Source organism: Nicotiana tomentosiformis, chromosome 9, assembly GCF_000390325.3.
Source record: "Nicotiana tomentosiformis chromosome 9, ASM39032v3, whole genome shotgun sequence".
NCBI lineage: Eukaryota > Viridiplantae > Streptophyta > Magnoliopsida > Solanales > Solanaceae > Nicotiana > Nicotiana tomentosiformis.
Window position 1 is genome coordinate 43,682,868 of NC_090820.1, and position 18,050 is coordinate 43,700,917.

At 38.5% G+C, this 18,050-nt stretch overlaps 1 protein-coding gene across 2 annotated transcripts; it reads left to right on the top strand.

Annotated features, from left to right (window-relative positions):
• Positions 1–1,776: 1,776 nt before the first annotated feature.
• LOC104088473 (uncharacterized) lies at positions 1,777–17,828 on the top strand. Of its 2 annotated transcripts, XR_684573.4 has the most exons (10): positions 1,777–1,995; positions 2,107–4,456; positions 5,962–6,091; positions 6,172–6,260; positions 10,411–10,649; positions 12,805–12,891; positions 14,101–14,200; positions 15,255–15,447; positions 15,581–17,218; positions 17,296–17,828. XR_684573.4 is itself a non-coding variant. In XM_009593144.4 (9 exons), the coding sequence occupies exons 2-9, from the start codon at positions 2,222–2,224 to the stop codon at positions 17,161–17,163; spliced, it is 4,656 nt and encodes a 1,551-aa protein (XP_009591439.1). In that variant the 5' UTR covers positions 1,778–1,995; positions 2,107–2,221; the 3' UTR covers positions 17,164–17,828. The 2 variants fall into 2 exon arrangements, 1 of the variants encoding a protein (XP_009591439.1); XM_009593144.4 differs by having other exon boundaries at positions 1,778–1,995; positions 15,581–17,828.
• The last annotated feature ends 222 nt before the right edge of the window (positions 17,829–18,050 follow it).

The window sequence follows — 18,050 nt, forward strand, 5'->3', positions numbered from 1 at the left end:
TAAAGAGAGTTTGAGAAAGTTTGGAGAATTATGAAGTGTAAATGAAGAAGTTTGATGCGTAAAAGTAAAGGAATAAGCGACTAAAATCGTGGCCATAATTACCTCGATAACCGGCAAAAGTAATGCTAAATCTTGGGATGACGCGTGTTCAGGGCATTAAATGCGGAAAGACATGCGTCTAATCAACTGTCAGAATTTTTCGGGGGGGGGGGGGTCAGAGAATTTCCGCTAAAAAAAGTATCTCTACCAACTTTCCGGTGACACAAAGTTGTGCCACCAGAAAGCAGGGGGACTATCTGTATGGGATAAAATATGTCCATATTTAATGTTCGCGTGAGAAAGTGACACGTGGAGTCGAAGACAAAAGACAGCCGGTCCCGAGGGCAATGCTCTCGCTTGTTATCGGAGAGAATAATACTCATAAAGGCGAAATAAATGCCTACCACCTTGTAGCATTTAATGAAAAATATTCTTTAGTATTAAGTGTGCGGTCCGTTGCAGAGAATAAGACATTTACTGGCTATCGTTATACACTCTTCAATGACCCTCATAATTATCATTTAAGAAGGGCTTGATCCTAGGATCTTGTTCCCTAGGTACAATTATAAATAGCGAACTCTTGCATTATTGTAAGAGATGATTTTTCTGAGAAGCACACACTGTATTCTATCAAAAAGTTCAATAACATTTTACTTTCTTGCTTGCTTATATTATCCTTGCCGCCTCCGGAAGCTCTACGCCCGGACTAATATATATGTTGTTTTATCTCAATTTCAAGGCTAAATCTTATATTTTTGTCTAATTCATTTATAATTTTAGGATCAAATTGATTTACTTGTCTATAAATCACGTATAAATTCAACTGTACCATTTTACGGATAAACAAATATGTTCACTTTCCCATAAAAAATATGCTGAGTTTTGTCAGGCTTGTTCTCTTTTGTTTTATATTTATAATATTTCAAATAATACTGAGTTGAAAAAGGAGAAAAATATTTGAAAATGAAGCTAAAAATAATAAGTATTTGAAGGCTGATTAAGCAAAAAAAGAGGCTAATAAATAATCATAGATTCCTCCCTTAAATTCTCAATATTTGATTTATTCCTCATTTGGTATATCATCTAATTAGATTATCTCATCAAAAAGAAAAAGAAAATACTCCACTACTTAAAATGATTAGCAGAATATGCTGGAAAAAAATATTTTCTCAAAGTTTGGAGTAAATCTTAAAAACTGTCAAATGTCACCAAAGGTCACAACTTACTACAAGAAAAGAGCTTCGTAAAGACTGAAATTCAGAAAAATTACTCTTAACTGATATTCAAAACAACGGTCTGCTCAACTGACACCCAGCCCCCACATCTCGAATTCCCCTACTTACAACTCAATATCAAATCCATTCTTGGATTCTACTGCCCCTGTTTTTACCCTTTTTCTTTTCTTTCACTACTCCTATTTTTAACCCGCCCTACTGCCTCAGTATTCCAGCTAACAAACGTTTACTTCTCTTTTCTGATAAATTAATTAAAAATAGCAATATTCAGTTTAAGACATTTATTTGTGAATTAAAAGCAGAATTCTAACATGTAACATGAATTCTTAATGGTAAAGTTACAGACTTAGAGATGTCTAAGCAAAGATCATACAACTTAATTCATTAAGAAATGAATTAGTCTATCGCTATAGTTAAAAAAAAAAAAAACTAAAGTATATTGTACAGTACTAACACCAATTTTCTGTTCACTTTTTGGGGTTTTTGGTTTTATATTGGGTTCTAAAATATTGTAAAAACTAAAAAGAAAAAAAAGAAGAAGCTGGCGTCTGTTCATATTGTATATTTATACGACAAGTATGCCCAGAACCAATACAATTCCCCTCTTTGCTTCTGTCTCTATCTTTCTCGGGCGATTCGCTTACTTCGCCGGAGAATTACGTCACTGATCGGATCAACACCGTTTTCGACGCCGATTCAATTCCCTAAACTTTCCGGCAAGGTAAAATTCGCCGCCGATTCTTCTCATGCAAATCAATTCACTAACTGAACATAAAAAGTTTCCCCCAAATATTGTTTATAATCGTTAAAATTATGCTTTTTTCTGTTTCAGATCTGGTAATGTTGGATAACTGAACGAAGATTTGGATTAAAGAAAGCTTTTCTCGAGAACTTTTGGGGTCAATTTTGCTTTTTTTTTTCCTTTATGAATTAAGGATTGAGTGAGTATGGAGGGGGGTAGTGCGAGATCAGGGGGTATAGTGAAGAAGAAAAGCTCATCTGGGTGTTTGATAATTAAGAAGAAGGATGAGAGAATGGGTATAGGGGGTGGAGGAGGTGGTGTGGGTGTGGGTTCTTCAAGGGCTTCACAGAAGGTGAAGAAGAGGCCAAGGTTGGTTCAGAGTGATTCCGAGTCGAGTGATGAAGAGTTATTGGAGCCAATTAGGAGAAGGGGTGGAGAGAAATTTCATAATGGTAGTGTAAAAAGTGGTGGGGAAAGTAGAGAGCTTCGTAGGAATGGGAAGGTTGAAAGTGAGAGTAAGAGAAGTAGGTTAGATTTGTTTGATTTTGACGAGTATGATGAATTCAATGAGGAGATGAAATGGAATGTTGCAAGAACTGGTGGGAGTTCTAGGGAGTTTGTAAGCGGTTCTAGTAGTAGGAGTATGCTGGTTGAGAAGAGGAAACATTCGAATATTGAGAGTTCGAGTAGCTTGTCGGGTAATAGAGCTAAGGGTGATGAGTGTGGTGTTAAGAAAAGGTACGATTTAGATGAGGATGAAGCACATATGCCCATTTCATTGCTTAGGTTGAAGTATCAGGAATCGTCTCATGAACCAATCAGATTGCAGGGGAAAAATGGAGTGTTGAAGGTAATGGTGAATAAGAAGAAGAAGGCAGACCTATCACACAAGGATTATGATCTTGAAAGTAGGAAAGGTTCCAGGTCCGAAGATGTTGTCAAGAAAGATTTGCTAGGCCGAGCTTCTTTGCACTCGGATTCTAAACGCCCTGAAAAACGACCATTGTCTGTTAAAACAGAGCGGACTGAGCTGAAATCACAAAAACCTTTCTTGGCAAAATGCATCAAGTCTGTAGACCGTGAAACAGATGAGACTGATACATCACTTAAGTTGGCACCACCTAGTTCGCAGCCTGCTAGCTCAAAGATGAGGGCGGTTAAGGAAGAAAGCAGGTCAGCAGCGGCTGAAGATGTTACCCCTGCCAAAAGCAAAGAAGGAAAATTGAAACAACGTGGGAGCATGGTGAAGCAGCAGCTTCAGCCTGCTAGCTCAAAGGCCAGGGTCATTAAGGAAGAAAGCAGCTCCGTAGCAGCTGAAGATGTTACCCCTGCCAAAAGTAAAGGAGGAAACTTGAAACGAGGTGGGAGTACAGAGAAGCAGCAGCTGCGAGAGAAAATAAGAGGAATGCTTATTGAAGCTGGATGGACCATTGATTACAGACCGAGAAGGAACAGAGATTACTTAGATGCAGTGTACATTAATCCTAGTGGAACAGCATACTGGTCAATAATTAAGGCTTATGATGCACTGCAAAAACTGTCGGGGGAAGATTCATGCAAAAGTAAAATTGATGGTGGCTCTAGTTCATTTGCTCCATTGTCTGATGAGTTAATCAATAAGCTAACCAGGCAAACACGGAAGAAGATTGAGAAAGAACTGAAGAAGAAAAGGAAAGATGATGCCAAGAACCGAGTTTACAAAAAGTCTGCTATGCAAGAGTCTGCAGAGGACACAGATGGTGATCAGCACGAGGAGAGGCTAAGTAGTTATGTAAAGAAGAAAGGTAAGTTGCTGAAATGCAAGTCTCATGCAACAGATCAGGAGAGTGATGGTGATACAAGTGGAAATTCATCAAGGGGAGGAAGATCTAAGCAGGATATGTCTGGAAAATCATTTACTGGAGCTGCTTCAAGTGCAGTACAGGGAAGAAAAAGTAGGATAATTGGGCGATGTACATTGTTGGTCCGCAGGTCTGATAAGGAGCAAGATTCTGAAGATGATGGCTATGTTCCTTATACTGGAAAAAGAACCTTACTGGCCTGGATGATTGACTCTGGCACAGTGAAGTCAAGTCAGAAGGTTCAATATATGAATCGTAGGAGGACCAGAGTAAAGCTAGAAGGTTGGATCACACGAGATGGCGTCCACTGTGGTTGCTGTAGTAAAATCCTTCCAGTTTCAAAATTTGAGCTCCATGCAGGAAGTACGTCGCGTCAACCATTTCAAAACATAATATTGGAGTCTGGCGTTTCCTTGCTGGAGTGCTTGGTTGATGCATGGAATCGGCAAGAAGAATCTGAACGCCAAGATTTCCATACTGTAAATGTTGATGGTGATGATCCTGATGATGACACTTGTGGTATATGTGGTGATGGTGGGGACCTTATCTGTTGTGACGGTTGCCCTTCGACTTTTCATCAGAGCTGTCTGGGTATACAAGTATGTAAAATATTCTCTTTTTTCTCGGTGTTATCATGTTTTTCCCTCTTAATCAGTACTGTGCATTCCTGCACTGTTATTCTTTTTTGTGTTGTGGTAGCAAATGTGAAATTTATTCCCGTCTTTTGCTTTCCTTTGATACCACTTGGTTTTTGGACGTTTTCCTGACATTTAAATGTATGAATTTAGTGTTTTACATGCGTGAGAATGTTATCAGTGCCCTTTATCGTCAGGAATGTTTTTAGATTCTTATAACCACTGAGGAGATGAAGGAGGAACAGAAAATAACGGTGGTAAGGTGTGGGGCGGGTCAAAATCATAGTCTGCTACTAACCTTTTCATTGGACATACCACCATAGTCCTAAGATAATTAGAACTGTATGAAGAACCAGGTTACAGAAGTGGGGGAACCAGTGTACTCTGCGATCATCTTGCAACTCTTTACAACTGACATAAAAGATATCTGTTATCTTACCTGATAAGAAAACTGACGTAAAAGATATGTGTAGTTTCCACTTCTACGAAATCTTTAATGAATGGTTTCCCCTATCAATAACATGTCCATGCTATATTTACAATAGCTGAACAGAAAGAACTGGTTAAAAATGGAAAGAAAAAAGTTCCATCCAGTTGAACTGAAAAAAAAGAAGAAGAAAAGATTTGGCTCTGCTCCTAGTTCAAAAAGAAAAAGACACCTGTAAGAATTTTTAATAATGATGAAAGTCTTCTGCTTATTAGCAGCAATGGTTTGGGCTGTCTTCTAGCTCTTTGTGAGCAGGTCTATGTACTTTAGTATTTTCTATGAATCTGCTCCCTTTTTTCTTCTTGTTTCTTAGGAGCAGTCATGCCCTTCTACGTTACATTATCACCATCTTGGTCAACAGACTCTCTTTGAGCTCCATGTGCTAGTTCATTATTTGAAATAATCGAATACACTTGCTACTAAATCTCATGCAAGAATGCAACCATAAGGGAGAAAAATGAAAAGGAGCCATGTGACAGAGGTCAATCAACTGCAGTTATGTAATCTAGTCCATTTTTTGTGACTGTGATCTTGTTATCCTTATAGTGAAACAATCAGTAAACCATTCCAAAAATTAACTATGTCCTCTTCCATTCCATCTTCAAGACTGTTTTGGTTTGTTGTTTGTATCATTAAATGGTTGGAAAGAAAGATAAGTACATAACTATCACTAGAATTGATTGTGTAATAGGGAAATGAACATTAATTAGGATATTTCTTTCTTAGAACGTCATACCTCTATTAGGCATCTCCAAAAGCAACATGTGTAGACTGGGATTTTGAACATTTTTTGTCACTAGAATTGATTGTGTAATATGTAAATGAACATTAATTAGGATATTTCCTTAGAACATCGTACCTCTATCCAGGCATCTCCGAAAGATGCAACATGTGTAGACTGGGATTTTGAACATTTTCTGTTACTTTATATTATTATTTACTCTTTATAAGCATCACGTTTACATGCTTCTCTTTTCTACAGATGCTTCCTCCAGGGGATTGGCACTGTCCAAATTGCACATGCAAATTTTGTGGGACTGCCAATACTACTGCAGAGGAAGGTCAGGCAGCTGCAGATAGGCTCCTCTACTGCAGCCTGTGTGAGAAAAAATGTAAAGCTGTTTGCCTTTTCGAGGTTTGGTTGTTGACGCCTTCTATGCTTGAGCTGAATTATTAAACTTTCATTTTGCAGATCACAAATCATGCAGTCTGGATATAAATGCTTTACCAGCTAGTTCTAATAATCCATCTGTATCATTTTGTGGGCAGAAATGCCAAGAGGTATTTCTGTTATTCTGTTTGTGAGTTCTCCTGTCTGATGTATAGCATATTAAGAATCACTACAGAGTTATCAAGTTTCACTATTCACTATTTTGAAATTGTTGTCCTGTCTCAAATCCTAATGGAGTTATAGACTGTCATTTACCTTCATATCAAACAAAATGATATTTGGCATTAACTCTTATTCATGTGTTGAAAATTGCAATCATGATCTTCCAAGCTTTAGAACCTTCAGAATTCAATTGGTCATTTTCGGTACATGTCTCGCTTTCAGTCTCTTTGTCAGAGAACCTGAGTTGAAAAGCCAAAACTTTTCCTTCAACAATTTTATGCCTGCTGGATAGTGTAGACCTAAGTTGCTCGGACTTGGGTGCGGGTGTCTGATACGGGTGCGGATCTAGAGGTCGGATCTTTCATTATCTAATTTTTTGGATTCGGGGGTACGGATCTAGGTACGGGTATGTGTGTGGAGATTCAGCTAAAAATAATTCAAATATCTAAAAATAGATTTATAAAATATGCCTAGATTATGATTCCACCATAGCTTTTGTTTTTATTTAAGAAATCATTGTATCTATCTCGGACTCCTCTGTCGATTTTGGTTAAAGTACTCAAAATCGATTGACCAAATCTAGTACGGATCCCACACCCACATCGTGTCGACACGGGTGCGGCACCAAAGAGTCCGAGCAACTTAGGTGTAGACATGATTTGACCTGCTGTTGCAAGAGAAAAGAAGATGTGAATCCACAACTCTGCAACTATATGCATGGACAACAAGCAAGAGTGAAGGAAGAACTGAAAGGACTAGAAAACTGATCCAACAGCAATGCTGTGGTCTTTAAAAGGTCTGTGAGCCAATGATGATGCAGAAACACAGAGCTAAAAATTGCAAAAGCTTGAACTTCAACCCTGAAAATAATATGAAGAATCTTAGAACCAGCTTGTTTCATCTGAATCATTTCTTTTATTTCTTCTCGATACTGTTTTCGACCAACCACCCAGCTTCTTGTTAATTTTTGCCACTTTAAATTTAATTCATCATATCTATCAGCTTGTTTCATGCATTAGCTTGCTGGTAGATGATACATCCATTGCAATGAGTTGGCTTCAGCACTGTAATATGCGTATCTGTTTACTGAAATCTGATATTCGCGGGTTGTAATCCTATTAGATACTCCTAGAGGAGTCCGGATCCATGAACTTCTTTCATTTAGTGATCTAAGTCCTTTTCACTGCGGCAACATTTAAACCTTGACTTCCTAATTTACACAAGATAGTTCGTGGTACCAATTCTACATGTGAAGAGCCTAGCTTCACTAGGCTTGTTAATTTATTAGTTAGATAGGATGTAACAGTTTTATACAGTGAATCAAGAGGGGCATTCTGCCGATTACACTATACCATTGGGGGGGGGGGGATCCTCTAGATCCTACACATGATTTGGGGTTTACGCCTCTTCTCCAGTTTAGTTAAAGAAACCAAAACTAGCTTCTACTTTTGGCCTTGTCATACCAACATGATATTGTTTTCCAATTCTCTCCTTGATAAGATCCTAAAAATGATTGCAGATCTCTCTGCTCTATACATCAGGAAAATAGAACCTAGCCCATCTACTTCAATGCCTTGTCAAACAGACAAACTGTAGCTATGCAATCATCTCCTCTATAAGGTGCACATGATTCATGAGGTTCATTAGCGACTTGGTATCATAGGAGCCGTCTCAAGAAAAGACTTGATCGGAAAGTTACATCCCCTGTTTTTGTTAAAAAATGCATAATTCATTTGTAGCACCAAGAAAGTGCAGCGATGTACGAAAATCAAAGGATTGTTGCTCATTTTAGCAAAGGAAGGAGTTAATGAAAGTCTGAGAAGATCAACATCATATACATTCACCATTTTACACCAAGAGTTGGACATCTAATTTTTAGAACATCTATGATTGCAGTCCATCCAAATGTTCCATAGAGTGCATGCAGGAATTGTGCTCCAAAAGCATTTCAAAGACTTCTTTAACCTTTTCCCTAGCCAGCTTTCTAATACACCTTTGTATTTCGTGTAGCCCACTGCACCGAAATAAGGTTCAAGAACAAGTTCCAGATCTGCTAATGGAAACTGCAGTAAAAAGCACATGTGATGTTGTCTTATATCACGTTTGGAGGCTAAAGGGGTGCATGTAGCCTACATTACAGTGATCAAGGACATGTATGATGGAGCTAAGACCCGGATGAGGACAATGAGAGGAGACTCGGAACACTTCCCGGTTGTGATGGGGTTGAACCAGGGATCCGCCCTTAGCCCGTTCTTATTTTTCTTGGCGATGGACGCATTGACAAGACACATTCAAGGGGAGGTGTCTTGGTGTATGTTATTTGCATATGACATAGTTCTGATTGACGAGATGCGAGATGGTGTTAACGAGAGGCTCGAGGTTGGAGACCGACTCTCGAGTCTAAAGGTTTCAAGTTGAACAAGACCAAGACAAAATATTTGGAGTGTAAGTTCAATGACGTTACCCAGAAAGCAGACGCGGATGTGAGGTTTGATACACAAGTCATCCCCAGGAAAAAAAGTTTCAAGTACCTTGGGTCTATTATAAAAGAAAATGGGAAATTGATGAGGATGTCACGTATCGCATCGGAGCAGGATGGATGAAATGGAGGCTCTCTTTCAGTGTCTTGTTTGATAAGAATGTGCCACTAAAACTTAAATGTAAGTTCTACAAAGTGGTGGTTAGACCGACTATGTTGTATGGGGCAGAGCGTTGGCCAATCAAGAACTCCAATGTCCAGAAGTTGAAAGTTGATGAAATGACGGATGTTGAGATGGATGTACGGGCATACCAGGTTAGATAAAATTAGGAATGAAGTCATTCGGGATAAGGTGGGAGTTGTTTCCGTGGAGGATAAGATGCGGGAGGCGAGGTTGAGGTGATTCGGGCATGTTAAGAGGAGGAGTATAGATACCCCAGTTAGGAGGTGTGAGAGGTTGGCCTTGGTGGGTATGAGGAGTGGTAGAGGTAGGCCAAAGAAGTATCAGGGAGAGGTGATTATGCAGGACATGGTGCAGCTGGAGCTTACTGAGGACTTGACCTTGATAGGAGGGAGTGGGTGTCGAGGAATAGGGTAGAAGATTAGTAGATAGTCGAATGTGTCCTTTTTTCTTTCTTAGTCCGGTATCATTAGTGTTAGTATGGTTTCGTTTTATTCTTAGATTGATATTATTACCCATTGTTTGATTGCTATCTTTGCGGCGTCTTTCTTAATATCTTGTGTTCGTTTTATTCTCAGATTGCTATTACTACTTATTGTTTGATTGCTTTCTTTGCCTCGGTTTTCTTAATATCTTGTGTTGTTACTACTTGTCGCCGCTGCTACTTCTCATATTTTTTTCAGCCGAGGGTCTATCGGAAATAGCCTTTCTGTCTTTACAGGGCAGGAGTAAGGCTGCGTACATCCCACTCTTCCCCGACCCCACTCGTGGGATTACACGGGGTTTTTTGTTGTTGTTGTTGTCTCATACCATGTATTACATCGGTTAGCATCTGTTGGACCAACTACCAAAAATATGAGGCTAAATCCTTTCTCCGTAGCTTGTAGATCTTGAACTTGGAACCTTGAAGATAAATTTCTGAATGTAATGGTAGCGATCTGTACAATCAAAGCCGAACAGTAACCTGAAATTGCTATATGGAACTTAGAGACGGAGTGAGGGAGAGAGCAATGCAATTGGCTTGTTGAAGCTTGAAAAGTGAAAAGGCCAAACAGTTCAATACTGTGGAGAGGCGTGGATGAGATGAAGGAATTTAGAGCCCCTTCCCCTTTGTGTCTTATCCTTGATTGCTTACTGGTTCCTCAAGAGTCTTTAACTGGAGTTTTCTTCTCTCAAATAGTTACCACTATGCAAATGCATGATCTGCAAAACTACCAGTTTGGTAGCAAATTCAGTTAGGCTTTTGCTATTTTATTGAGAAGCATGCAGTTTACCTTGAACATTTTGTGTCCCGAAATTTCTAATTTTCTTTGAGACTTTGAACCTTTTTCAAGCTCAAAATTAGTGAAACTATTGTTGACCTGAGATAGTCTATGTTGCTATCTCTCACAAGATGTGTTTGAATAGTTCAACTCATTTCTCTTCTCTGTTTTTGCAGCTGTATGATCATCTGCAGAAGATTCTTGGTGTCAAACATGAGATTGAAGCTGGATTCTCATGGTCCCTAATTCAACGAACGGATTTAGACTCTGATCGTTCTCACCATGCCTTTTCTCAACGGGTGGAGTGCAATTCTAAGCTAGCTGTTGCACTGGCTGTTATGGATGAATGTTTTTTGCCGATTGTGGATAGGAAAAGTGGCATCAATATTATTCATAATGTTCTCTACAACTGCGGGTAAGAAGCTATTTACCTTCTATGCCTTGTCGTAAGTTTGTAAATGTTGTGCTAAATATCCAATTTAATATCTGAAGGCCCTCGTTATTTTTTTGTAACTTCATTAAGCTGGCTGAATAATTTAATATGGCCATTTGGTATTAATGACAAATGTCGTAGAAATACGAATGTGAAGATGGATATAGAAATGATCACATCTCATAGAGGATGCAAGTAATACATAGAACATAAAATGTGAGGTGGTCGCTTGAGATTCACTATTCATATCCTCTAGATGCAGAGATTCATAGGTATGGAAAATAAGGTGATGGAATGTGATAAAAGGGAACAAGGTAGATTTAAAATCTCATAGAGAGAAGATTTAAATGATTTAAAATCTCTCAAGATGAATATGGATTTAGCTTACAAAAAACACACTGGAAGCATTGGATCCATATAGGCACTACATGCTAATTGGGAGTAAGGTTTAGTTGTTGTTACAGTTACACTTATGTTAGGTCCAATGCTTGTCAGGGTTTTTATTCTAATTAATGACGTGTATGCCCATATAACAATAAATTTTTGATGTAAGAATGTATAGTCTTAGCAAATTCCTCACTTGATTTAAAAGACCAATTTTTAGTACTGAAATGAAATAGACTTGAATTGAGAGGATTTGAAATATTTAATCAAGTATTTTTAATTTCATTTAACTAAAATATAATATTTAAAACTATGTAGAGGAGGTAGAGTCTTTAGGTGATTTGCTAGGCTCACTGGGAGCTTTAGCTGATACCGCTGGTTCTCTATTTTATTTTTAGTAAATACGGGATTGTCCCCTAGTGTTGTTTTTGTTCTTGTTTATATATATATATATATATATATATATATATATATATATATATATAGTGGCTCATTGTTGAATAAAAAAATGGATTTATATGATCCCATAGACTTATTTTAAGGATTCTAATTTGGAAAAAGAATTGTTAGTTTTTATTTCTGTGTCAGAGTTTCAACGTTCCCAACTGTTTGCGGACCCACCCACTTAGTAAGAATATATTTGTGCTGGAAAAATTAAAAACAACTTCTGCTTAGAAGCTACCTTTTTTCAACTTCTTACTCAGCAAAAACAACTTCTGCTGCTAGCCTGCTACTCAAAACAATTTTGCTACTTTAACTTTGAAGGGGAGCCTTGGCGTAACTGGGAACGTTGCTGCCATGTGACCAGGAGGTCACGGGTTCGAGCCGTGGAAACAGCCTGTTGCAGAAATGCAGGGTAAGACTGCGTACAATAGACCACTTGTGGTCCGGCCCTTCCCCGGACCCTGCGCATAGCAGGAGCTTAGTGCACCGGGCTGCCCTTTTTTTTTTTTTTTTTTAACTTGGCCAAACACCATAACTCTCCCAGATAAAACTTAAAGAAAAAACACTTCTAGTGAAGCTTGGCTAAACAGGCTATTACTCAGCTTGTCTGACTGATTGCCAAAGATGGAGCACGGCATTTAGTTTAAGAGGGGAGGGAGTACAATGTTTATGATTTTACATTTTTTCTCTGGGCTGATGCTCATAAACATAGTAGAAGATTGTTGAATTTGCTTTTCCCAGCTGTCCTTGTTTATGTCCTTAATTTGCCAGGACTCTTTAGCACATGCTTTCACTCTTTATCTTCCTCGTAGACACTTCCCTGAAACACAGTGATTCTCTTCTTAGAAGCCTAGTTAGAAATAGATTGTTCCCATGCCTTTTTTCTGTCACCAGAGAAACCTCAAAAGGCACTATGAAGTTAAAAGCCATAATCATGGGGATGTGGCTATTCCTTCTTCATTTATTCGTGATTCCTTATGATATAGTTGCCTGTTAGAAAAAAATATTACTTTTCTTTTGTGGATTGGGTTTCTGAATCACAAAGAACGGCTATCACTGAGGGCAATAATGTATTGATTTTATTGGATCATCCCTCTTCTCTTGTTTGGAAATGGAAAACCGAATTGTCAATTAAGCCAGACGATGTTTCTTTTGTGCTGTCTGAAAATAGTTTTCCCTATTTGCTTTATTATTTTGTGGAACTATGTACTTGCATGTTTCTAGATTCATCTTTTACCCGGTTATCCTTTTCTATAATCTTGGTTGTATTATTCAGCAGCATCTGACACTGTTTTTCTCTCCTCTGAAGCTCAAACTTTAGCCGGCTGAATTTTCGTGGCTTCTATACTGCAATCTTGGAAAGGGGCGATGAAATAATATCTGCTGCATCCATAAGGTATACTGGATTGCTCAAGTTGTTCCCATGTTACAATGCAAGTTTATTTTTCAGATATTGATAGAGTTGGGTGCATGAATGTGGATATGTTGTTTAACAGTTGAACTCTCTCAGCTGTCCCAGAAATTGCAATTGTGTTCCTTGCATTAGGGATTTATGATCTTTAGCAAAACGTAATTGTGTGTCATCGATTAGTCTTTGAATTTATTGCAATAGTGGACTATCATTTTTGCCAGCATTTAACTGAATGTATCTCAATGTCAGCTACTGCTCCAAATTACTTGTACTCTGCAGTAGTAATTTCTTGTCATATGTTTCTTTCTTCCATCTTTTGGCATATATTTTTTGGAGTGGTAATTTTTGGAACTGATTCTACTTATTCCTTAAATACTATCGTCCCTTGTTTTTTAGAGGACACAGTTGAAAGATTTATTTTTGTAGCTATTAGGAGCCACTTTTGTTGTTCCGCTAACTAAATTCAGCATAACTTGCATTTTGTTTGGTCGCTTGAATAAGGAGAATTATTCTCTTCATTAGATTCAGTATAACTTATACTTAGTTTGGTTCTAATTTTGCCTCTTCTTATAAATAATAATATACACATAAGTTATGCGGGAATTTATGTATTATTTTATGCAGGGTAGAATGTGGAATAAGAATACATGTATTAACAATAGATTGATTAAAACTACTGAAACGATAAAGATACCCTCATCTCTTCAGACTCAACAACAACAACATACCCAGTGTAGTCCCACAAGTGGGGTTTGGGGTAGAGTGTACGCAGACCTTACCCCTGCCTTTAAGAAGGCAGAGAGACTGTTTCTGGTAGACCCTCGGCACCCTCATCTCTTCAGACTCATATTTCTTTTAATACAACAAACCAACATCCAACAAGAAATAACCCATGCAGTGTAATCCCTGCATTACTAATCTCTGCGTTATTAATGCCTGCATTACTAATCCTTGCATCATAGTTACATTACATTATTTTTCCGTGTTGTACCTTTTAATCTTATAACGCACAGGAACTTTCTGAAGCATTTGATCTTATTATTAAATGAACTTCTCTACTCATCATTCTCTCGAATTAATCAGTCTGTTAGATAATTTCTTGCTTTCCTTTGTCCTTGTTAGTTGTCTTCTTCTCATGTTTGTTCCTTCATGCCTTACCAATCAATAAACATTGTTTTGGCTGTAAACTGTTAGGATCCATGGAACTCAACTTGCAGAAATGCCATACATTGGGACCAGGAATATATATAGGCGCCAAGGGATGTGCCGCCGGCTGCTGTCTGCTATTGAGACGGTATGAGAATAATTATTACTGGTTGTCTTTGTTGGCTCCACACTTTATTCATCTAATTGTTTTGAAGATGGGTTTGTGTACATAAGAAATCATTGAGATATGTCACATACGTCATGTGCATATATTGCTATTGCAATTTATAATGAGTTATTGGGAGTCATCATTCTGTTAATGCAAAAGGATTCATTGGAACGGAGGGCATCTCAATGCTTTTCCATTGCTGTTCTGGTCTTAAGAAGTAGCAGATAAATAATTTAATATGGCACTTTGTTGAAGTGGCAGAAACAGCATCAAAGAGCTACAATAGCAGTCACTTAATGTATATGTAAGTAACATGACAAAGCAAATGGTTGTGGGAAAATGTAGGATGCTTTAGGAAATATTGTGACACCAGATGCTCTGGAAACAGTGTAATACAATTTATTTATAGAATTGACATTTGGATACATAAAAATGTCTTTTAAACTTCCAAGAGTTAGTCGCACCCAAGGGCGTGGCCTAGTGGTAAATGAAGTGGGTGAGAACCATGAGGTTTCAGGTTTAAATCGCAGCAGAGGCAAAAAAAACTAGGTGATTTCTTCCCATCTGATCAAGCTTTGATGGATAGAGTTACCAGGTATCCCGTGGAATTAGTTGTGGTGCGCTCAAGTTAGCCCGGACACACGGTTATATAAAAAATACAAAGTTAGTCTCAAAAGAGGCATCATAAGTAGTATTGCACAGTTGTATTGTTAACGAAAGAAAGCAGAGACAAGACCTGGCATCATCCAAATTGAAATTTTGTTCATTCCTGTTGCTGCTCTCATTTCCCAGTAATGGACATATTTGTACCTAGTATGTGGACATCTTACGACCTGAAATGTTTTATGCTTGCTACCAGTATAAGTGTTTTTCCAGATGGTAATATGCATGTCATACCTTTTCCAGCTATCTGATGCATCTGCTTCCAGTTAGTCAGGGATTATGTCCTTGCATGTCCATTATGTTCTTTGTATTTTATTCTTCAATATTGGAGTGCAGACCAACGATTTAATTTGTGGTCTCCTCTTTCCAGGTCCTCTCCACTCTAAAAGTCGAGAAGTTGATTATTCCTGCTATATCTGAGCATATGCATACTTGGACGGTAGTTTTTGGATTTAATCCACTTGAGGAATCAGAGAAGCTAGAAATGAAGTCCATTAATATGTTGGTGTTCCCTGGGACGGATATGCTTCAAAAGAGGCTACTAAATGGAGAGACCCTAGAGGGTACTATAATAATTAAATTTCTGGTTTTACTTTGTTTTTTTTTCCCGTTTTGCTTGCCTTATTAGGAAAATAAGCTGATATCTTAATCTTATATGTCCATTCTTGTGATTTGGACGTCTGGATTTTTCTGTAGGTGGTAAAAATGCTGGTGACTCGAAACATAGTGTTCCTCAGTTGCCTGCTTTGGTTGAAAAGGATGATCAGGAATCCCTTACTAGGTGCGATGGAAACTTGCGCGATGAAGCCTGTGTAGAAAAAGTTGATGACGTTGATGCAATAGATTCTGATTCTCCAGCTACTGCTGTCGATTTAAGTGATAGTGCCATGGTTAGAGAAGAAAGTACTCATTGTGGATCTCATATTCAAATCTCCAGTCAGGAGGATAAATCTGTCAAATCTAATATGGAGAAGAAACTCGCTGAATCAACCACAAAACCGATTCCCTCCTCTCCTTCCGGTGCAAGTATTGGAAACACTGATCTGGGAGATGCTGCATTGGGTCCTTCCTCTGAAGTTGATCCCCAGTCATCTGAGCCAATCCATCAAACAATTTGCAAGGAAAATGACCAAACCACTTGTTCGATATTTGATATTGATTCATCAGATGAAGCTTCTGCCAGAAACATGAAGGCAGAGAAACGGAATGAGGAGGTTTCAGATACTACCTCCATTGATGCCAATGGGAAAAGTTTATCGGCAGATACCACAGATAGTTGTTTTCAAGAACCTGCTGCACAGAGTGAAGTAGAAGAAATAGACAAGACTAAAGTTTCAGTGTGTGTATCTGCAACTTGTGCGAGTGCAAAGCCTGCCATAAATTTCTTCTCAGACACTACAAGTGGACCTGATTTGCAGAATGGGCTACATGTTATGGCTTTAAAGCAAACTTCTGATGTTAAACATCTTGGTGACTTAAATGTTTCTGTGGAGGAGGGAAATTTGGATGCCTCTCCAATTGGTGATGGAGTTTATGATAATCATGGTGCTGAAGTTTCTTCTTCTAGACCTGCAATTGACTCCTCAGGTGAAACTTCTTCAAAGCAAACTTTTGATGTTAAACGTCTTGGTAACTCAAATTTTTCTGTGGAGGAGGGAAAATTGGATGCCTCTCCAATGTGTGATGGAGTTGATGTTAATAATGATACTGAAGTTTCTTCTTCTACACCTGCAATTGACTCCTCGGTTGAGGCTTCTTTAAAGCAAACTTCTGATGTTGAATGGCTTGGTGGCTCAAATGTTTCTGTGGAGGGGGGAAATTTGGATGCCTCTCCAATTGGTGGAGTTAATAATGGTGCTGAGGTTTCTTCTTCTAGACCTGCAATCGACTCCTCGGTTGAAACTTCTTTGAATGCTGCTCTGGTAAATAACACCGACTGTCAACTTGATCTCTCTCCTGGATCTCAAGCATGTGGCTCCAGCTTGAACTCTTCCGATGCCAGTGCTGAAGCAAAAGCTTCTTTTAATGAGAAGATTGTTCACTCTGAGCCCAGTCAGGCAGAAAGTCATGTAGTAACTGTGGTGAGCAGTTGCAGTGGAACTGTTCATTCTTCTGCTAATGTTTCTTATGCACAACGTGCTGCTGAAGAAACTGCGGTGGGCAGTCAGGCTGAAAGTCATGAAGTAACTGTGTTGGGCAGTTGCAGTGGAACTATTCATTCGTCTGATGATGTTTCTGCACAGCATGCTGGTGAAGAAAAGATTCAGACTCAGGTCTAGGTCTATTGATGCTAATCATACTAACAATGCTACTTAAACATTACCTTAGTCAACGGTAAGCTTGATGTAGGATTTCATACAATGTCCCATGAAGTTGTTTCTCTAGCTGAACTACCTTTTTGTGTAATCAAGGTCATTTGATGTCCCTAAAGCTGTTTGGGTTTTGTCAATCAAACCAATTTTGATTCTCCAGAGTGTCATGTGGTAAAGGAAAAATCAAAGGGAAAGGTTACTCAGCAAGGCTACAGAAAAAAGTGGTCCAGATGTTGTGCAATTTCTATGCGGTCATCCAGGTTGAAGATGTTTGAAGGTTATAACAGCTTTCAATTGGATGCTCAGAAACTAATGTCCTAAACCAGTTGAGAAAGTTGGACAGTAGAGACCCCTAGGGAGCTGGTGTAATGGAAATTGTTTGGCTATACAATTGCCGGCCTATTAGTAATATCATTGTCAAATGAGTGTGTGAATTGTATCTCATGGGTGGGGCAACAAATTTTGTGACTCTGTGGACTCCATTGATGAAAGACTCGCGAAGATTTTGATTGTACATATGTAGTTCTGTGTAGATCTTATATTCTGTTCCCAAGGTCCTCAGAGATCCTTGTAATTCATCACTTGAAATGATAATAGCACCAAAGTATCCAAGTTTCTGGTTAACTTCTTCACTATGTGATCCCTCGTATTTTGCTTGTTAGGACTGTGCGCCCCTCTTGCTAGCAACACAGATTCTTTCCATGTACATATTATTTCACATATTGGATGGTTTTCTAAGTTCCTGTTGCTACCCAAAAGTTTAGCTTATCGTAGCAGATATGACAAGTTTTTCGTTTATCTTCATGTTTGTTCATATTTGATGGAATGGGTTAGATACATTTGTGATCGAAAAT

What these genes read in the sequence shown, in the direction of transcription:
- LOC104088473 (XM_009593144.4), top strand. Translation starts at nt 2,222, where the DNA reads ATGGAGGGGGGTAGTGCGAGATCAGGGGGTATAGTGAAGAAGAAAAGC. An exon ending in GTGGGCAGAAATGCCAAGAG is followed by an intron (nt 6,261 to 10,410) that starts GTATTTCTGTTA and finishes CTGTTTTTGCAG; the next exon opens with CTGTATGATCATCTGCAGAA. An exon ending in TGCTGTCTGCTATTGAGACG is followed by an intron (nt 14,201 to 15,254) that starts GTATGAGAATAA and finishes TCCTCTTTCCAG; the next exon opens with GTCCTCTCCACTCTAAAAGT.